The following is a 14,448-nucleotide window of genomic DNA, read 5'->3' as shown; positions in this document are numbered from 1 at the left end:
GAGCTAAACGGTCACTTCGTACAAGAGGAAGCGAGATGAGTTCAGCTTCCACACGTGAACCACCCTTCCTGTCTGGCCTGAGGCCGACGTTATGCATAAGGATCTTCGTTCCTTCGTCTTTCAAACATGGCGCTGGGACGGAGCACCGCTCAAATATCCCTCTTGCAACCGACATATCCAAGGATGTGTCCCAGTTTCATATTTGATATGTTCCGTGTAGAAACGCGGTGTTCGTTTGCGTCAGTCCAGAACGAGGAATAATGGATGTGGCCTGTTCTGACAACCCACCACCTATGTGCAAGGACACGTCAGGGATAGTGTCGAGAGTATAACTGTTAAGTAATATGATAGACAGTGATAGACTGACCAGACCGTACTGTTACGTATTCCTGCAAGTCACAACATTCCTATATAAGCACGAATAGCTACCGGCATGTTGTCAAGACAGTCCAACACGTCATGCTGTGTTGTTGCTCTGTCTCCTTTTTACGACTCTACTATATGGCAACCTCTGCTTCATTTCACGACCACGAAGACGCTGAAACTGTCTTGAAATTCTAGACAAATTGCCGAGCGATTTTCGTAAGCTCATCGTAACTGAGATCAATCACTAATTCGACTATAATTGACACCAGAGGCCGATTAAGACTTAATACGACGTGCGGAGCGAGTCGATTCATTTTATTTTATTTGGGCAAATACAAATACATGACTCACGAATCAAGATATAGGACATTCGATGCACCTCGTGGTCAATGAGATTCACGAGGTGGTGCGAAGCCGAGTTACAGACCACTGAGTACTGAACTAGTACGACAGGGGTGATGTGATACCACTGCAGGTCTTTACTTGTTGTTATTTTGAATCTGCACATCATAATTGACCTTGCTCCGCATGATAACTAGGGGCCGGCGTTGCCGACTATTTACCTTGCTCCGGCGACTCTCGCGCTTCAACCATTAATGTTTCTCCCCAATTTTATTCGGGAATACAAGGCTGTCGAATACTACTACAGTCCTAGAAAACACGCTAGAAAAATAGGAAATACGACACGCTTCGGGATACAAGTATAATTATGAGTGCAGTATTTGAAGGCACTGTCCCTCCTTTTAGGCTTTCGAACCACTCGCGTCAGTCTCAGGAATTTTTATTATTTTCCAGTCGGTCTTTGTCGTCGTTGACGTACGGGCGTTTGTAGTTACACGCCGAGCCTCAGAATGGTGACGTTTTCCGCGGTCGCTTGGAAAGTATTGGATTTTCCAATGACGTACGGTGAACTCAATCTCCACGATGGAACCGTTGAGAGCGATATTAAGGCATGGATGGGTTGAATACGGTTGCCTTCATAGAATACAGAAAGGGGGTATTGCTTGTAAATTGTATTTGATGCTAGAAGTGCAGTGCAAATTCGTCCGGGATAGGCTAGTTTGCCGTTTCATAGTCCATCTGCGGAGCTTCTTCGACAGCTTGTCCATGAGGAGAGTCAGGTACGGCGTTATCCTTTCTGTTTTAAGTTGTCATGTATGTTGATAAACGTATGCACGTACCCTTGAGGTGAATATGTTCCTCACAGAACGCATCATTCTCCCTGTGACGTCATCGACGATCATACTCGTACACCAATCTGTGGTGGCGACTTGGTCTTGCAACATCTCCAGGGTGGTGATTCCTGCCTGGTGGTCCGTTGCAAAATCAGGATAGGCGGGTCGAGAGATATGAAACTGATATCTGGCTTTTCTAGAGGGCTCGTGCCATTAGCAATATGATTTCCTGCAAGTCCACATTTCAGGCAATAGGCGGATACACGACCTACTATAACGAGTTTGGCCGGGAGCTCGCTACTTTCGTTGACGAGTTCCAGTCCACTAGTACTGCCGGAAATTCAGCCTGGAATGTTGCTAGAAGCGTAGAATCAAGTTAGGGTTGCTGAGCGCTAGCGTTCAATAAGTGTCGTGAAATCACGTGGTTTTGTAAATTCTTTTTCTTCACACGGACTATTGCTTACGTTGGCACAACTTTACCAACATTTGAACATGACCTTGCTCCGCATGGTAATTGGCCTGTCTCTGGTCGATTTTTACTGGGAGCTTTAAGCTGCTTGTAGCAATGGACGTCGAGTCCGTTGGTATTTGATCAATACAGCCTCTAAGATGCTATTTTGCAACCCTTTATAACAGGTATGGATGGGGTTTACAAATTCCATCAGCTCTACCCTCGCGTCGCGGCAACACTATCCAAGACCATGAGGGTATTCTATCACAGGTATGGATGGGCTATAGCCTGAGGTTTACAAATTCCGCTTCTATTCGCATCAGCTCTACTTGGTGTCGTGGCAACACTACTAGTGGCCTGCAGTGGGGTTTACGAATTCCACTTCTATTCGCATCAAATACTGTATAGTTGCTACTTCAAAGCTTCATATCCGTTCCATGCAAGATGTTGTTAACCTCTGAGTCACCATTTTCAGGCGTCAAACAACCTTTATAAGGCGAACTAACATGTCTGAAGCTCGATTATAATCCCTCCCCATGCTCTTCACTCATATTCTCCCTTTAGGGATATCGTGCATTATTGCCCTAGTTGTCACTTCGAGTCTGGTTCGCAAACGTATATACCCTATACCTCTGCCGCCTGGCCCTCGTCCGTTACCATTTTTGGGTAACGCGCTGCATTCATTATCGAATACTAAACGACCTTGGCTCACATATACTGCGTGGGCAAAGAAATATGGTTGGTAGCAGACCAATGGCCTCTTTGCCAAGCTCTTAATTCAATTTCATATCTGATCATAGGAAATATCATTCATAACCGTATACTTGGGATCGACTTGATCATCATAAACTCCGAAACCATCGCGCGAGAGTTGCTGGACAGGCGCTCTGCGAATTACTCTACTCGCCCCATTATCCGCTCCAACGAATTGTATGCATTGCCGGTTTTCATTCAATTTGTTCTTCATCCACTGATGATGCAGAGCTGGACTGGCATTCAATACTGTGTTCCTTCCATATGGCGAAACTTTACGGCGACATCGCAAGATCTTCCATCAAGTTTTCAGGGCCGAAGTCTCGGTCTCATACCACGAGATGTACTCTCACTATGCAAATGAATTAGTCATCAATCTCTTAAATCCCACCAGTGACTTGCAGCAACACACTCGAGTGTTCGTATCTAATTCAGTGGTGTCGCTGTGATGTATGGTCCGATTGACAATCAATCCTCGTGACAGATACGCGGCATCCCTAATCATGGCCGTGACATACGGACACCTTGCTGGTGGACACGAAGGCCCATTTCTCACCCGCACGCGCGAACTCCTTGATATTGTCAAATATATTGCTTCTCCCGAGAGGGCTGTTATCTTCACGGCCTTTCCTTTCAGTGAGTGCCTCTGTTGACGACATCATGAACATTTAGCATGAGGTTTGCAGTCGAAAAGTTGCCGCTTCGGTACTTCGGTGGAGGACTTGCCCTGATAGAACGCAGTAGAGAATTATGTCCACAGCTTTTGAACGAGCCCTTTGACGAAGTGAAGGCCCAGATAGTACGTTTGCGCAGAGTTGTGGATGATAATTTCGCCTGATATGTTTGCGTGAAGGCAAATGGCACTGCTTCACACTCATTGGTCGCCGACTTTCTCAGTCAAGCTCACGACGACGCTGACGAAGACATAATTAAGTCTGTTGCGTTGATGGGATTCATGGGTAAGACTTTTTTTACCAGGACAGAATTCATCTATTGACGCGAATTGGCATCTTAGCTGGTGTAGAGACTGTGAGTCATTACTTAAGCAGTCCTGATTCTTACTTCAATTGATGTCCCGCAGACTACATCCGCATTACAGACATTCCTTCTGGCTATGGTGCTCTATCCTGACGTCCAAGCCCAGGCTCGTGCAGAAATTAATCAAGCTGTGAGACATGGTCAAATGCCGTGCTTGGATGATAGGGCGTCACTGCCCTACCTTGATGCCATCCTACGCGAGGTCCTGAGATGGCATCCTATCATCCCCTTAGGTTGGTCGGTAGTAATATAATTTGTGTTTGCATGGCTGACTCCTTGCACAGGAGTTCCACATGCGACATTAGATGATGATGTTTACGGCGAGTACTTTATACCCAAAGGTTCGAAGTCGTATGAGTCGAGGTTGCCGTTGACTCATCTGTAGTTCGATCAGGTGCCATAGTAATGGTTAATCAGTGGTATGTCAGGGTGGAGTGCATGTAACGGTGGCTTGAGCTGAGCATGACTTAGGGCACTGTCTCGGGATGAAAACATGTTTCCTGATGCATCACGTTTCGATCCTAGTCGTCATCTAACAGCTGACGGGAAGCTGAAGGATCCTTTCGCCAGCCATTTTGCCTTTGGTCATGGCAGGTGAATATTCCACACTTACTATCATTTTCAATTATTCACTGACCCTTGCAGGCGTATTTGTCCTGGTAGGCTGATCCATGGTTTATCTAGCAGTTTTGAGAATGACAAATGCCTTTGGCAGGTCGTTGGTTTGTAGAGAATGGTCTGTGGACTGCAGCTGCTGCCATACTCGCCGTCTTGCGCATCGATCATGCCAAAGACTCAAACGGAGACAGGATTGAGGTGATACCGGAGTTCAGCACCGGCTTGGTGGTGTAAGTGACCTAGTATGTATTCAAGAACCTGCTAACTCTGCCGAAGTCACCCTGAGCCATTTCACTGCTCGTTTGAAAGCGTGAACACAGCGAGAGAAGGACATCTTCGAGCGATGATGAATTCGAAGTAATGGTCACGGTCTTCGTTCTGTTGTCCTTATTGTGGATAGGTGTTGCGAAAAGTCATATAGGACGCTACTAGGTGCATGCCGCATTGATCTATTTTATAGAGGTAGTCTCCCCGACTCCCACGTTAGTGGAGGAGGGTCTGTCGAATGGATACGTCTAATTTCTCTACTTTTCTATCCGACCTGTCCAGCAAAATGCGCTTTGTCGTCGATTGATCACATTCTTACGTCCGGTCTGACTCCATATGCTTACCACTTGGCTAAGACTGGTTAGGATGGACGTCTGTAGTACGAGTCGAAGAACATCATGCATTGACAGTAGAATCACATAGGATCAGCAATTACTTGCCAACGCAAAATGAAGTAAAAAGACTACTACAGTGACCTTGGGACATTACAATATTCAGTACAATATCCTATGGTTGTTCTACTACTGACTTCAAGTTTGCTTGTCGCTCTCGTTGTCTTCAGTAAATCATGGCAGCAGACAATGATATACACCACGTATCGAAGAACTTGTCTCTGGAATCAGCTCTGAGCGATTCTGAACTCCACGACCATTGTCTCTACAAGATCATAGACCTGGGTGAGTACTAAGCCAACAGAGGCCCTGTCAATTATCACCAGTCAACCACAGTCAAGATATCAAGATATACTAGAATGAAATTACCCAAGGATCTTCAGCTCGCCCAAGGTTCGTTCCTTGGTATTATGAATAAGCCACATCGTCATGTCCATTTGGTACGACCTGTGAGCGCCTGCCCCGAAGTTCGGTAACATAGGTTCAGGGGCCTTGGGATCATGAAGTCAGAAATATACCAGGCTGCACTCTGAAACTCACAGTGCTTAACCCGTCAGTTCCAATGTCAGGTTCCTGCAATGTGTGAAAGAACACGCAATCATCTAGCACAAAAGTATTGGCTTTGCAGAAAATACTCCATTGAACCGCAGCTAACTTACGAATTAACACTCGACTGTTTAGTCCCATGACCTTGCGAATGTTACGAAGGATCGTCGTTGCATCGCGGTCCGGCCAGTTGTGGATAATGTTCCTTAACTATATAATAAAATGCTCGAGTTACTGGGGATGCAGGGAGGAAAAGAAGCTCTTACATAATAAACATCCTTCCCAGCAACAGGTACGTCCTCGAGAAAATTGAATGGCACGAACTCCACGCGCCCGTCTAGCAGTGCCTCGGGAGCAGTCTTCTTCCATACCTAATCAAATATGAATAAGGTGTCCGCTGAGATGATCATGGGTGGATATTTGAACTCACATTCTGTGCCTGCAGAAGAACTTGCGGGAGATCCTGATTAGTTATTTTGAGATGAGGGAACATTTTCGCCAGAGGGGTGGAAAATGTCCCAATGCCAGATCCAATATCCACCACAGATGAAATATTATCCCAAGGATAGTCTTGCGACCTACATCAGTCACGCTAGCGATTCATAAATAGCGATGGCTTACGATGCAGAACTGCAGAAGCGCCCACCATCTCATTTAGGCCAAGCATGGCCCTTTGAAATGCCTATACATGTGAGTCGTGACTCTGTGAACCGGCAGTCGTGAATGAAGCACTCTGCACGCACCTCTCGTTTCTCATCCTATATAATGTATCAAGTAAGCGAAGGGCGGTATGACGACGAAAGCTCACGTTATTCTTGAACAATTCCCAGTGGTTATTACCTTTCATACCCTCCTTCCTGAGGGCTAATACCCAGGGTGCTTTGTCGGGCTCATGTGAATGAGCAAATTCTTCGTCAGTCATACTCTCATAGAGAACTCCGGCGTATTTTGGAACGTCCTGAGAGTGAAGTCCTGCAAGACATCCAGTGTTGTTTGTTGATTTGAGTATGAGGGATAGTCGAGTGTTTGCAAAGACGTCAGGTGCGACTGTTTAATACATTAAAGGCTTCAGAGAGAAAGTGATAATTGTCATGCACATTACCTTCTTTGAAGCAACCCATGAGGGATAAAGCTCGTAAGACGCGCGCAGTCTTGCTCTTGTCGAGGTTGACTGCTTCAGCCAGCCTGTCCACGTTAAGACCTTCTGGATGTTTGTCCAACACATCTGCGATGCGCGCCCGCAGGGCAACATCTATGCAAGCCCAATTGTAATTGAAAACAAACTTGGGAAATGAGTAACAGAGGATAGATAATTTGCAAGAGGCAACTCAGGCTCACATTCATCAGCGTGTGTTGGGGGGGAGCCAGTATTGTGCTCAATTGGTGGTATGCACCCTCGAGCAGCCTAATCGCCTTTTTGAGGGCAATTGTATCTGTCGCCGAGTCGAGAGGGTGGAAGGTGGCTGCATCGGCACTAGGGACCCCATGACCTGTGTTCTTGTATTCCGCGATTGCTTGGCGTGCAGAGGAATTGATGATGTCCAAGAGAGCTTCAAGTTTGGCCTCCGGTTCATTCAAGTCCGTCATCTTTTGGGAATGAGTGCTCCCGTCAGTGGTTGTAATAGACAAAGATAAATGACGTACTAGATGAGTGAATGCACGAACCTTACCTTCTGATTGTGGCTGAATCGCGTCATCGTCATCATACAGTACATTTCCTTTTTCTCTTTATCATGTGTGTGGGTGCATTCTAATTGCCTTTTTGAGGGCAATTGTATCTGTCGCCGAGTCGAGAGGGTGGAAGGTGGTTGCATCGCGCTATAGGGGGCTCCATGACCTGTAGCACTCCTTAGATCACCGTCGGAGGAATCAACAGTTTCAGAATAAGTAGACCTAGTAGACTTAGTCGTCTAAGAATGTGTATATGATGTATTAGCCCGCGTTCTTCGGATGTATGGAAGACGTGTGCCAACATTAATGTGATCCTCATTGCTGATAGGATGTCGCCCTGCCTTCGAACGCTGACTGGCGGCCCAAGAAGAAAGCGCGCAGCTCACCCTTCTTCACCTAGCCAGACCACTCAGGTATAGGAGGAAGAAGTTAAGTCTGTACTCCGGTATCAACTTGTCATTCTTCCATCACCAAATTCAGGCCTACCTTCACATGTTCCTTGTTACAGCATCAAGCAGGCTGTACTCACCAGGACGGGCGCTCAGCACTCAGGGTTGATGCCAAGGACTGGGGGATGAAGGGTTTATATTAGATGAGTGTTAGGCTCAAGCCAAGTGCTGTACATGTGCAATGGCAAGCTCGAAATGAGTAGAACTAGACATCGTGCCGTTGATCTCAGCGGTCTGTCTACATGTTCTCCTTCAGTAGAGATAGAACCTCGAGAGCTACACCCCATGATCTTTGGTAGCCCGCGGCTCTGAAACTCGAGGTTAGAACTCGCACAATTTTCGGAAAGCACTCTCACCCCATTCCATATGCGTGAATAACTGTTATGTGTTGTTGTTCTGCATCCTCGCCCGGGCTCGGGTTGGGAACTAAACCGCCACTTCGTACAAGAGGAAGCGAGATGCGCTCGGCTTCCACACGTGGACCACCTTTCCTGTCCGGCCTAAGGCCAACGTTGTGCATAAGGATCTTCGTCCCTTCGTCTTTCAAACATGGCGCTATGGTGGAGCACCGCTCAAATATGCCTTTCGCAGCCGACATATCCAAAGATGTGTCCCAGTTTCCTACTTGATATGTTCCATTTAGAAACGCGGTGTTCGTTTGCGTCAGCCCAGGACGAGGAGTAATGGATGTGGCCAGTTCTGACAACCCGCCACCTACATGCGAGGATACGTCAGGATAGTGATGGTATAATTGTTGATATGGACTGACCAGACCGTACTGTTACGAATTCCTGCAAGCCAGTACATTCGACTACAATAGATTGTCCCCTGATCGGATACATGGTTGTATCTTCTACTCCGATCAAAGACCGTGCACCTTTGGATTCGACCATCAATATCTACTTGGTAACTCGTAATGGCTAGCAAGTGCTCACCAAGAGACGTTGCGTTGACCAACAACCCGGTTTTCCCGACAAAAGGCTTGACTTCATCCAAGCTCCTTATGTATTGGCGACGGAACACAACACCACGAGACTCGAGCTCTGATCGAAGCCATGATAAATACTCCGTCGGGTTCATGGTGACTGTGTTGAAAGAAACTCCCACTTTGTATGGTGCAGGGACTTCAGACTCTGAGAGCAAACTGAACTATCACCCTTGTAAAATCTAAGAATAACAAGACATAAAAAATCGGACTTACATCGCGCACAAGGTCTTGCCACCAGATGGTAGAAAGAACGGCGTCGGTCTCTCCGAGGATCTTAGCGGGTGATCTCTGGAATGTTTATCAGTCACACCGATTGACAAGCGTTCAAACAAAGACTGACCTTGACCAAGCCTGATGGTGCCATTTCCCATAACCTATCACTGAGAAGCCCCGTCCGTAATACTCGAAACAATGTTAGCGTTATATCACTCACAAGCTTATCTGCTCCCATCGTCGCACACGCTCATCCGTGCCACCTAACGGATTTGGAGACCAACTTGCGCCCTAAGCAAGATTAAAGTAAGAAAGTGAAAGTGCCTGAAGAATACTCGAAAGGTACGCACAGCGAATGGACTTGCCCAAGCTTGAGAATGCCAATCCCCAGGCATGTCTCTTGCTAGGATCGTAATATCAAAATTCACATCTGAGTCACAGGCAGCAATGAAGGCGATGGTAAGTCCAATCACCCCCGCCCCGAGGATGACCAGAGGCACATGGGATTTGGAATCAGAGGACATGGTTCTCGTAAAGCACGAGTTGATAGCAGAGATAAGGTACGAAATGATTATGCTGAACTTCGGGCAGGTACTTATAGCCTCAGATAAGAAGGGATTCGGTCACCTTCGGACGAAAAACAGTCGTGTTGATATTGCGCTCGAACCTGGGGCAGTGTCATAGTCGAATAACTGTAAGTATTGTAAGCAGTTGCAGCAGCCTAGTACCGTAGGAGATCTGTATAGGCCACACGGTTTGCAGTGTGCGCTCGTGAGTCGTCGGAGATTCTTCGAGATCATTAAGGCGTAGGAGAATGGTGCCACTTGAACATCACGCCAATTGCGCACCCTGAAACTAGTACGTGTCAACAGAGTAGATCACGATACCATGGTCATTGGTTATCGGAGCCGTGGCCTGCCGGGGCACAGGAATACATCCATCTGGATTCTGAGCGCGCAATACTAGTCAGCTGCGCTTTCAAACTTTAACTCCGACGATTCCATGAAAAGAGCAATTGAACTCAGGTCCAATATGAATGTGCGAGAAGGGTAACAACATAGGGGAGAACAATAGCGATAACGGCCATTGGAAGATACCTTCAAGTTTGTATTCTTCCAGAGTCCAGCCGCGAGCTAAACTAGCGGAGATCAACGGAGATGGAGCTCACGTGGGGACCTCACGTGGCGTCAACGCATTGGTTCCGCGGAATCAGTCGTCCCGTACTACGTAGACACTTTATCATGAGTTTGTCCTTCAGTCTTCAAGGGTCGATTCATCGTGACGGACCAGCCGATAACATTGGGCTTCAACATCTATAGCTACTAGAGCTCATACCTAGTCGATAATGATGAAAATACAACAGATGAGTGGTGCATAGCCCGTCAACGGGCTGCACCGCAAGATTGATTCGATCACCACCCAAAGGTTTCTTCATGGAGCTTAATTCCACCCACAGCCGTGCACAAACGGACGTTAGAGTCTTTCACCACATGCGCCACGGTATGCGCCAGCGATACAGGGCCACAAACGCCTACAAACACACCGTTAGAGCCCCCAGCCGACATCGTGTTCGTGATGGCTCCATCGAGCAGCCTCTCGAGTTTGGGACGGCCAGGCAGGAGGGTGATACCTTGCGGTAGGTACATCCCGTCGAATGTCGTGCTGATTGCGCGGGTGTAGAATACGTGCACGTTAACACGGACAGATGTGCCATTTTGTACGAGGTTCACAAAGAGGGGAAGTAGAGGGGTGAGGGATGCTGTGCGTGGGCAGATGAGCATCGCGATCAAGGAAAGCGGTGAAACGATACATACAAGGGTCTTGGACGGCCCAGACGATATCAATGATTTTCACGTCCGTGGACGCCCGGATCAGATCTGGCACTGCCGATAACGCAAAGGAGACGCCGCTCCCACCAACAACAAACATTGCCCCAGAATAGCTCGACATCACGGTGTGTCCCACGCCGCCTGCGAGAAAAGAAAGGAATATGATGAGATGCATCGACTCCCGGGTAACACGACAACGTACCATAGGGACCTTCCACCATCACTCTAACATCACGGCCGACCTCCTTGCCGGTTTCACCATAAGAAGCTGTTTGAGCCATATTGAAGAGACTGTCTGTCCAGCGGCCAGTCTTCTTGCACATAAGAACCATTCCTTCCGATGTTTCTGCCACATTTGCGATGGTGAAAGGGTGCACCTCAGACCATCCCCACCATCCTATGGATGAAGACAGGACACGCAAGCGGACGTGCTGCCCTGCACGCCAGCCTGCATTGATTGAAGGCACCTCGACTCGGGTGATTCCGAGCTCCGGGAGAGGACGCAGCTTAGCCGTAGTGATGCGGGTCTTGATGGCGCGAACGACGAGATCCAGTATATAGAATACACACGCCGCCACCACGTATGGAATACAGGCAGGCTCGTGGTAGCATACCTATACAAAATTAGGGTCGGTAACGAGACAGGGGGAATTACTTACAGCGAATAAGAAGATGGTGAAGCTCACAACATGGGATGCGATGAAGAGGTTGTATGACTTTGACCGAACGTATTCGGTCGAGCAGAATCCCAGGAGGTCCAAACATACCAATGCGACGATGCCCCAGCGAATAGAATCATCGGCGAGCTTCTCATTGATGTCGCCAGCGAGGCTCCATTTATAGACTACGCCGAGCACACATCAGATGAGACAAAAGCGGAGAAGGCACAAGGCAGTACATACCATAGCCGAGGAAGTGGACATTTGCACCAATGACCATCAGCTTACCGACCAAGCGGTGAAGAAAGTTCAACTGCACGCCGCGATCAGCAACGTAATAAAAATCATGTTGATCAAACACACCTTTTCGTATCCAACACCCACCATCATGCCAATGATGTTGTTCTTGGTGGCTAATGCATATACAAAAGGAATTTGAGAAGTGATGACAAAACCGGCTCGGACAGGGTCCGTAAATGGATCCGACTTGTAGAAAGACACGTAGAATATGATACTGATGTACGCCAGCATCAGGAGAACTTGGTTAACGGAGTAGCCATTGTGGACACGTGAGCGTAACACAGACGCCACAGGGTGCCAGATAGATGGTAAAGTAGGGTCACGGTTTGGAACCTTCGGCAGGGATTTCTCATCGACGACATTACTTCGGTGTAGAGACGGTAATGGGGCGCAGACAGTCGAAGAGTCCCCGCGGTCAAAATCCATGAAGGACGGATTCTCAGAGTCATGAGGGTATGGATGGGTGACGTTGAGGTTCATCCTTGGCTTGGTAGAGGGGAGATGTGCTATTGAACGAAGGAGGTGACCTTGAGACCATTCTGACCTGCGGCTGAAACGAGCATACGCGCGTGGGAGACTGGCAACGGTGAAGATGAGGATTATACCAAAAATTAAAATGTCGGCGTGGTACACAAGGGTGTCGTCCAGACCCATGTTAAAGAGAGAGTGCTACGAAAGGATTGACGGTAGGATTCTGTGGGCTTGACGGTGTGGTGGGGACTTCCAGAAGCCCGCCTGAAAAGAATGAAGGATTGAATGGGTGGCCTGGCGAAAGTGGACAACGAAGGGAGACTTCGAAAGGGGCCGCACTATATATATGATCCATTACACCCCCATAACAATGAATTTTCCAATATAGAAATGGGCGACATTCATACACGGATCCGACGTACCTTCTTTACAATCAGATCATTATATAGCCATGCCATGGTTGCGTTTGATTCCAAAAATGTGGCAACCTTGACCCAGTTTCTAAAACAAGTTCTGTCTTGAACTCGGATAAAACACGATCAGGGTGAAGAAACAGATATACCACTCACACTACTACATCAACTGGCCTTGCAACAAAAGAACAACATTAACTGCGGCATATTGTTGTGGCGACAACTTGAATAGGATTTTTGCTGCTCAGCACCCAAAAAGGCATTTCTTTTTACACCCACCTTATGGTGTTATCACGGCCAACTCGGACATGTGAGAGTGTCCATACTAATCGCAATCATGAAGCGCCAGATACACAGTTGTTCAAAATCACAGAATGGGGCATCGTTCGCAAGAGCCCTGTTCCAAATTCCATCTTCGCCTGCTCATGCAGATATCGTCAATAGTAGTACGGTTTAGCCTGTGATCATGAACGCGGCTCTTGTACAGCTGTTGTGGCACTGGTAACTACAATTGTATTTAAATACCCAGGTAGGCTCGAGTCTGAATCGAAGAGCGGCCATATGTCACTCTGATAGAGCATCGCAACAATCTAATGCAGACTCGCTCCCACAGCATTTTGCTGTTAAAACGTTGATCGCCGGTGTCACTGTTCACATGCTTCACAGGATTATCATGATGCACTTTGCCATGCATGGCTGCAACACTTTGATGAAGAGTACAAGATCGTTGGCCGCAGAGATCTTGTATCGCACGCATCAGATACAAAGTAAAGTGACAAGGGTACACCATCTTTACGACACCAGTATGTGGTACTCTGAGTGTATATCAAAGCTTTTGTTGCTTGGCATGAGACTGTCGTCTCCAAGACCCGAGACATCGCTGCTTAATCTCAGAGTCTATCTCGCCTCAGAACCACCGTGACATCCTCCCACGATTCCGCAGCAGATGCATCTTGAAAGCTTGATGGCTTATCACGATAATCAACCTATGTAGACCACATGGCTGTTGTGCATCGTATGTCCATTGAACATCACAAGTACATCATGAAACGTGGCCCAAACAGGTCGGACAGAGTTAGGTCAGAATCTGTTATGATCAGCTTTAAATGAACGAAAATCACTATTCTTTTGAGGGTCTGGGTGGCCTGAAGGGAGATTAGCTGTTCAAAGATTGATGGCATGTTTCCATGCTGGATCACAGAAAAATTAAAGCGCACATATGAACTCGTGGGTGGATATGAACGTTTCCTTGGACTATGGCCCCGTTTCCAAAACACAGCAGCACGACGGGTGCGCAAAATTTGTCATGTATGATAGTACGTGTGACATTGATAATCGAGACCCTTGCATCCAATCAGGGGTACTCATGCATGTCATTGTCTCGTCGTCAACGTAGCTTCCAAGCACAATGCCAAGGGGACGAAGTAGGGAGAATTTTGGAAAAGCCAGGCACCTGTATCTTGATTGATTATTTTGCACAATGTGAACAACAACATTCCGTCCTTGATGACATATCTCACCTCGCATCTGTAACGTCGCTCACGCGGCTAGTCCCCGGCTCTGGCTCGCTTGCACTTTTCTTTCTGCAGCGAATTCCTCATTTTAGATCCAGACTATATCGCCAGTCTACCGGATGTTACTCGATTCAACTGAGCATATTCTCGCAATCTTACGAACACTGAATTTCAACTCATTCTTCATCTCTAGAATCCAGATCTGCTCTTTTTCAGTAGATACATCATGGCAGGCATCTTGGGCTTACTATTTGACGATCCCGTTGGCCCACGACATGACCTCTTCTCCGACCTCGTATTTATTCCCTCGCACCACTGACACGTTTCCAGCAACA

The 14,448-nt window shown here is 47.4% G+C and overlaps 4 protein-coding genes across 4 annotated transcripts; 1 reads left to right on the top strand and 3 right to left on the bottom strand.

Annotated features, from left to right (window-relative positions):
• Positions 1-2,528: 2,528 nt before the first annotated feature.
• On the top strand, positions 2,529-4,970 carry DFJ58DRAFT_916750 (cytochrome P450; the record flags this gene model as incomplete). Its single annotated transcript, XM_041395495.1, has 14 exons — positions 2,529-2,730; positions 2,793-2,922; positions 2,975-3,163; positions 3,230-3,381; positions 3,432-3,544; positions 3,599-3,704; positions 3,761-3,774; positions 3,827-4,016; positions 4,068-4,124; positions 4,178-4,202; positions 4,255-4,377; positions 4,429-4,442; positions 4,499-4,631; positions 4,678-4,970. The coding sequence occupies 14 exons, from the start codon at positions 2,529-2,531 to the stop codon at positions 4,760-4,762; spliced, it is 1,533 nt and encodes a 510-aa protein (XP_041239046.1). The 3' UTR covers positions 4,763-4,970.
• A 245-nt stretch (positions 4,971-5,215) lies between these two features.
• On the bottom strand, positions 5,216-7,631 carry DFJ58DRAFT_92630 (O-methyltransferase-domain-containing protein). Its single transcript, XM_041395619.1, has 13 exons — positions 7,580-7,631; positions 7,277-7,516; positions 6,945-7,193; positions 6,709-6,889; positions 6,415-6,653; positions 6,350-6,364; positions 6,228-6,288; positions 6,037-6,176; positions 5,873-5,977; positions 5,720-5,816; positions 5,601-5,662; positions 5,430-5,551; positions 5,216-5,369 (listed from the first exon to the last, which is right to left on the bottom strand). Exons 2-13 carry the CDS (start codon positions 7,418-7,420, stop codon positions 5,288-5,290), a joined length of 1,497 nt encoding a protein of 498 aa, XP_041239045.1. The 5' UTR covers positions 7,421-7,516; positions 7,580-7,631; the 3' UTR covers positions 5,216-5,287.
• Positions 7,632-7,964: 333 nt separating this feature from the next.
• On the bottom strand, positions 7,965-9,816 carry DFJ58DRAFT_858305 (uncharacterized protein; the record flags this gene model as incomplete). The annotated part of the gene is made up of 8 exons (XM_041393965.1): positions 9,278-9,816; positions 9,148-9,218; positions 9,055-9,094; positions 8,928-9,002; positions 8,662-8,875; positions 8,496-8,603; positions 8,083-8,440; positions 7,965-8,034 (listed from the first exon to the last, which is right to left on the bottom strand). Exons 1-8 carry the CDS (start codon positions 9,449-9,451, stop codon positions 7,965-7,967), a joined length of 1,110 nt encoding a protein of 369 aa, XP_041239044.1. The 5' UTR covers positions 9,452-9,816.
• Positions 9,817-10,163: 347 nt separating this feature from the next.
• Positions 10,164-12,823, bottom strand: DFJ58DRAFT_810639 (uncharacterized protein). The gene is made up of 7 exons (XM_041391429.1): positions 12,756-12,823; positions 11,779-12,699; positions 11,659-11,728; positions 11,416-11,600; positions 10,959-11,370; positions 10,742-10,897; positions 10,164-10,686 (listed from the first exon to the last, which is right to left on the bottom strand). Exons 2-7 carry the CDS (start codon positions 12,367-12,369, stop codon positions 10,340-10,342), a joined length of 1,761 nt encoding a protein of 586 aa, XP_041239043.1. The 5' UTR covers positions 12,370-12,699; positions 12,756-12,823; the 3' UTR covers positions 10,164-10,339.
• Between the last annotated feature and the right edge of the window lie 1,625 nt (positions 12,824-14,448).

Source organism: Suillus subalutaceus (genome assembly GCF_016647625.1).
Source record: "Suillus subalutaceus strain FC151 chromosome Unknown DFJ58scaffold_135, whole genome shotgun sequence".
In the NCBI taxonomy this organism is placed as follows: Eukaryota; Fungi; Basidiomycota; class Agaricomycetes; order Boletales; family Suillaceae; genus Suillus; species Suillus subalutaceus.
This window is presented reverse-complemented; position numbering and strand designations above follow the sequence as displayed.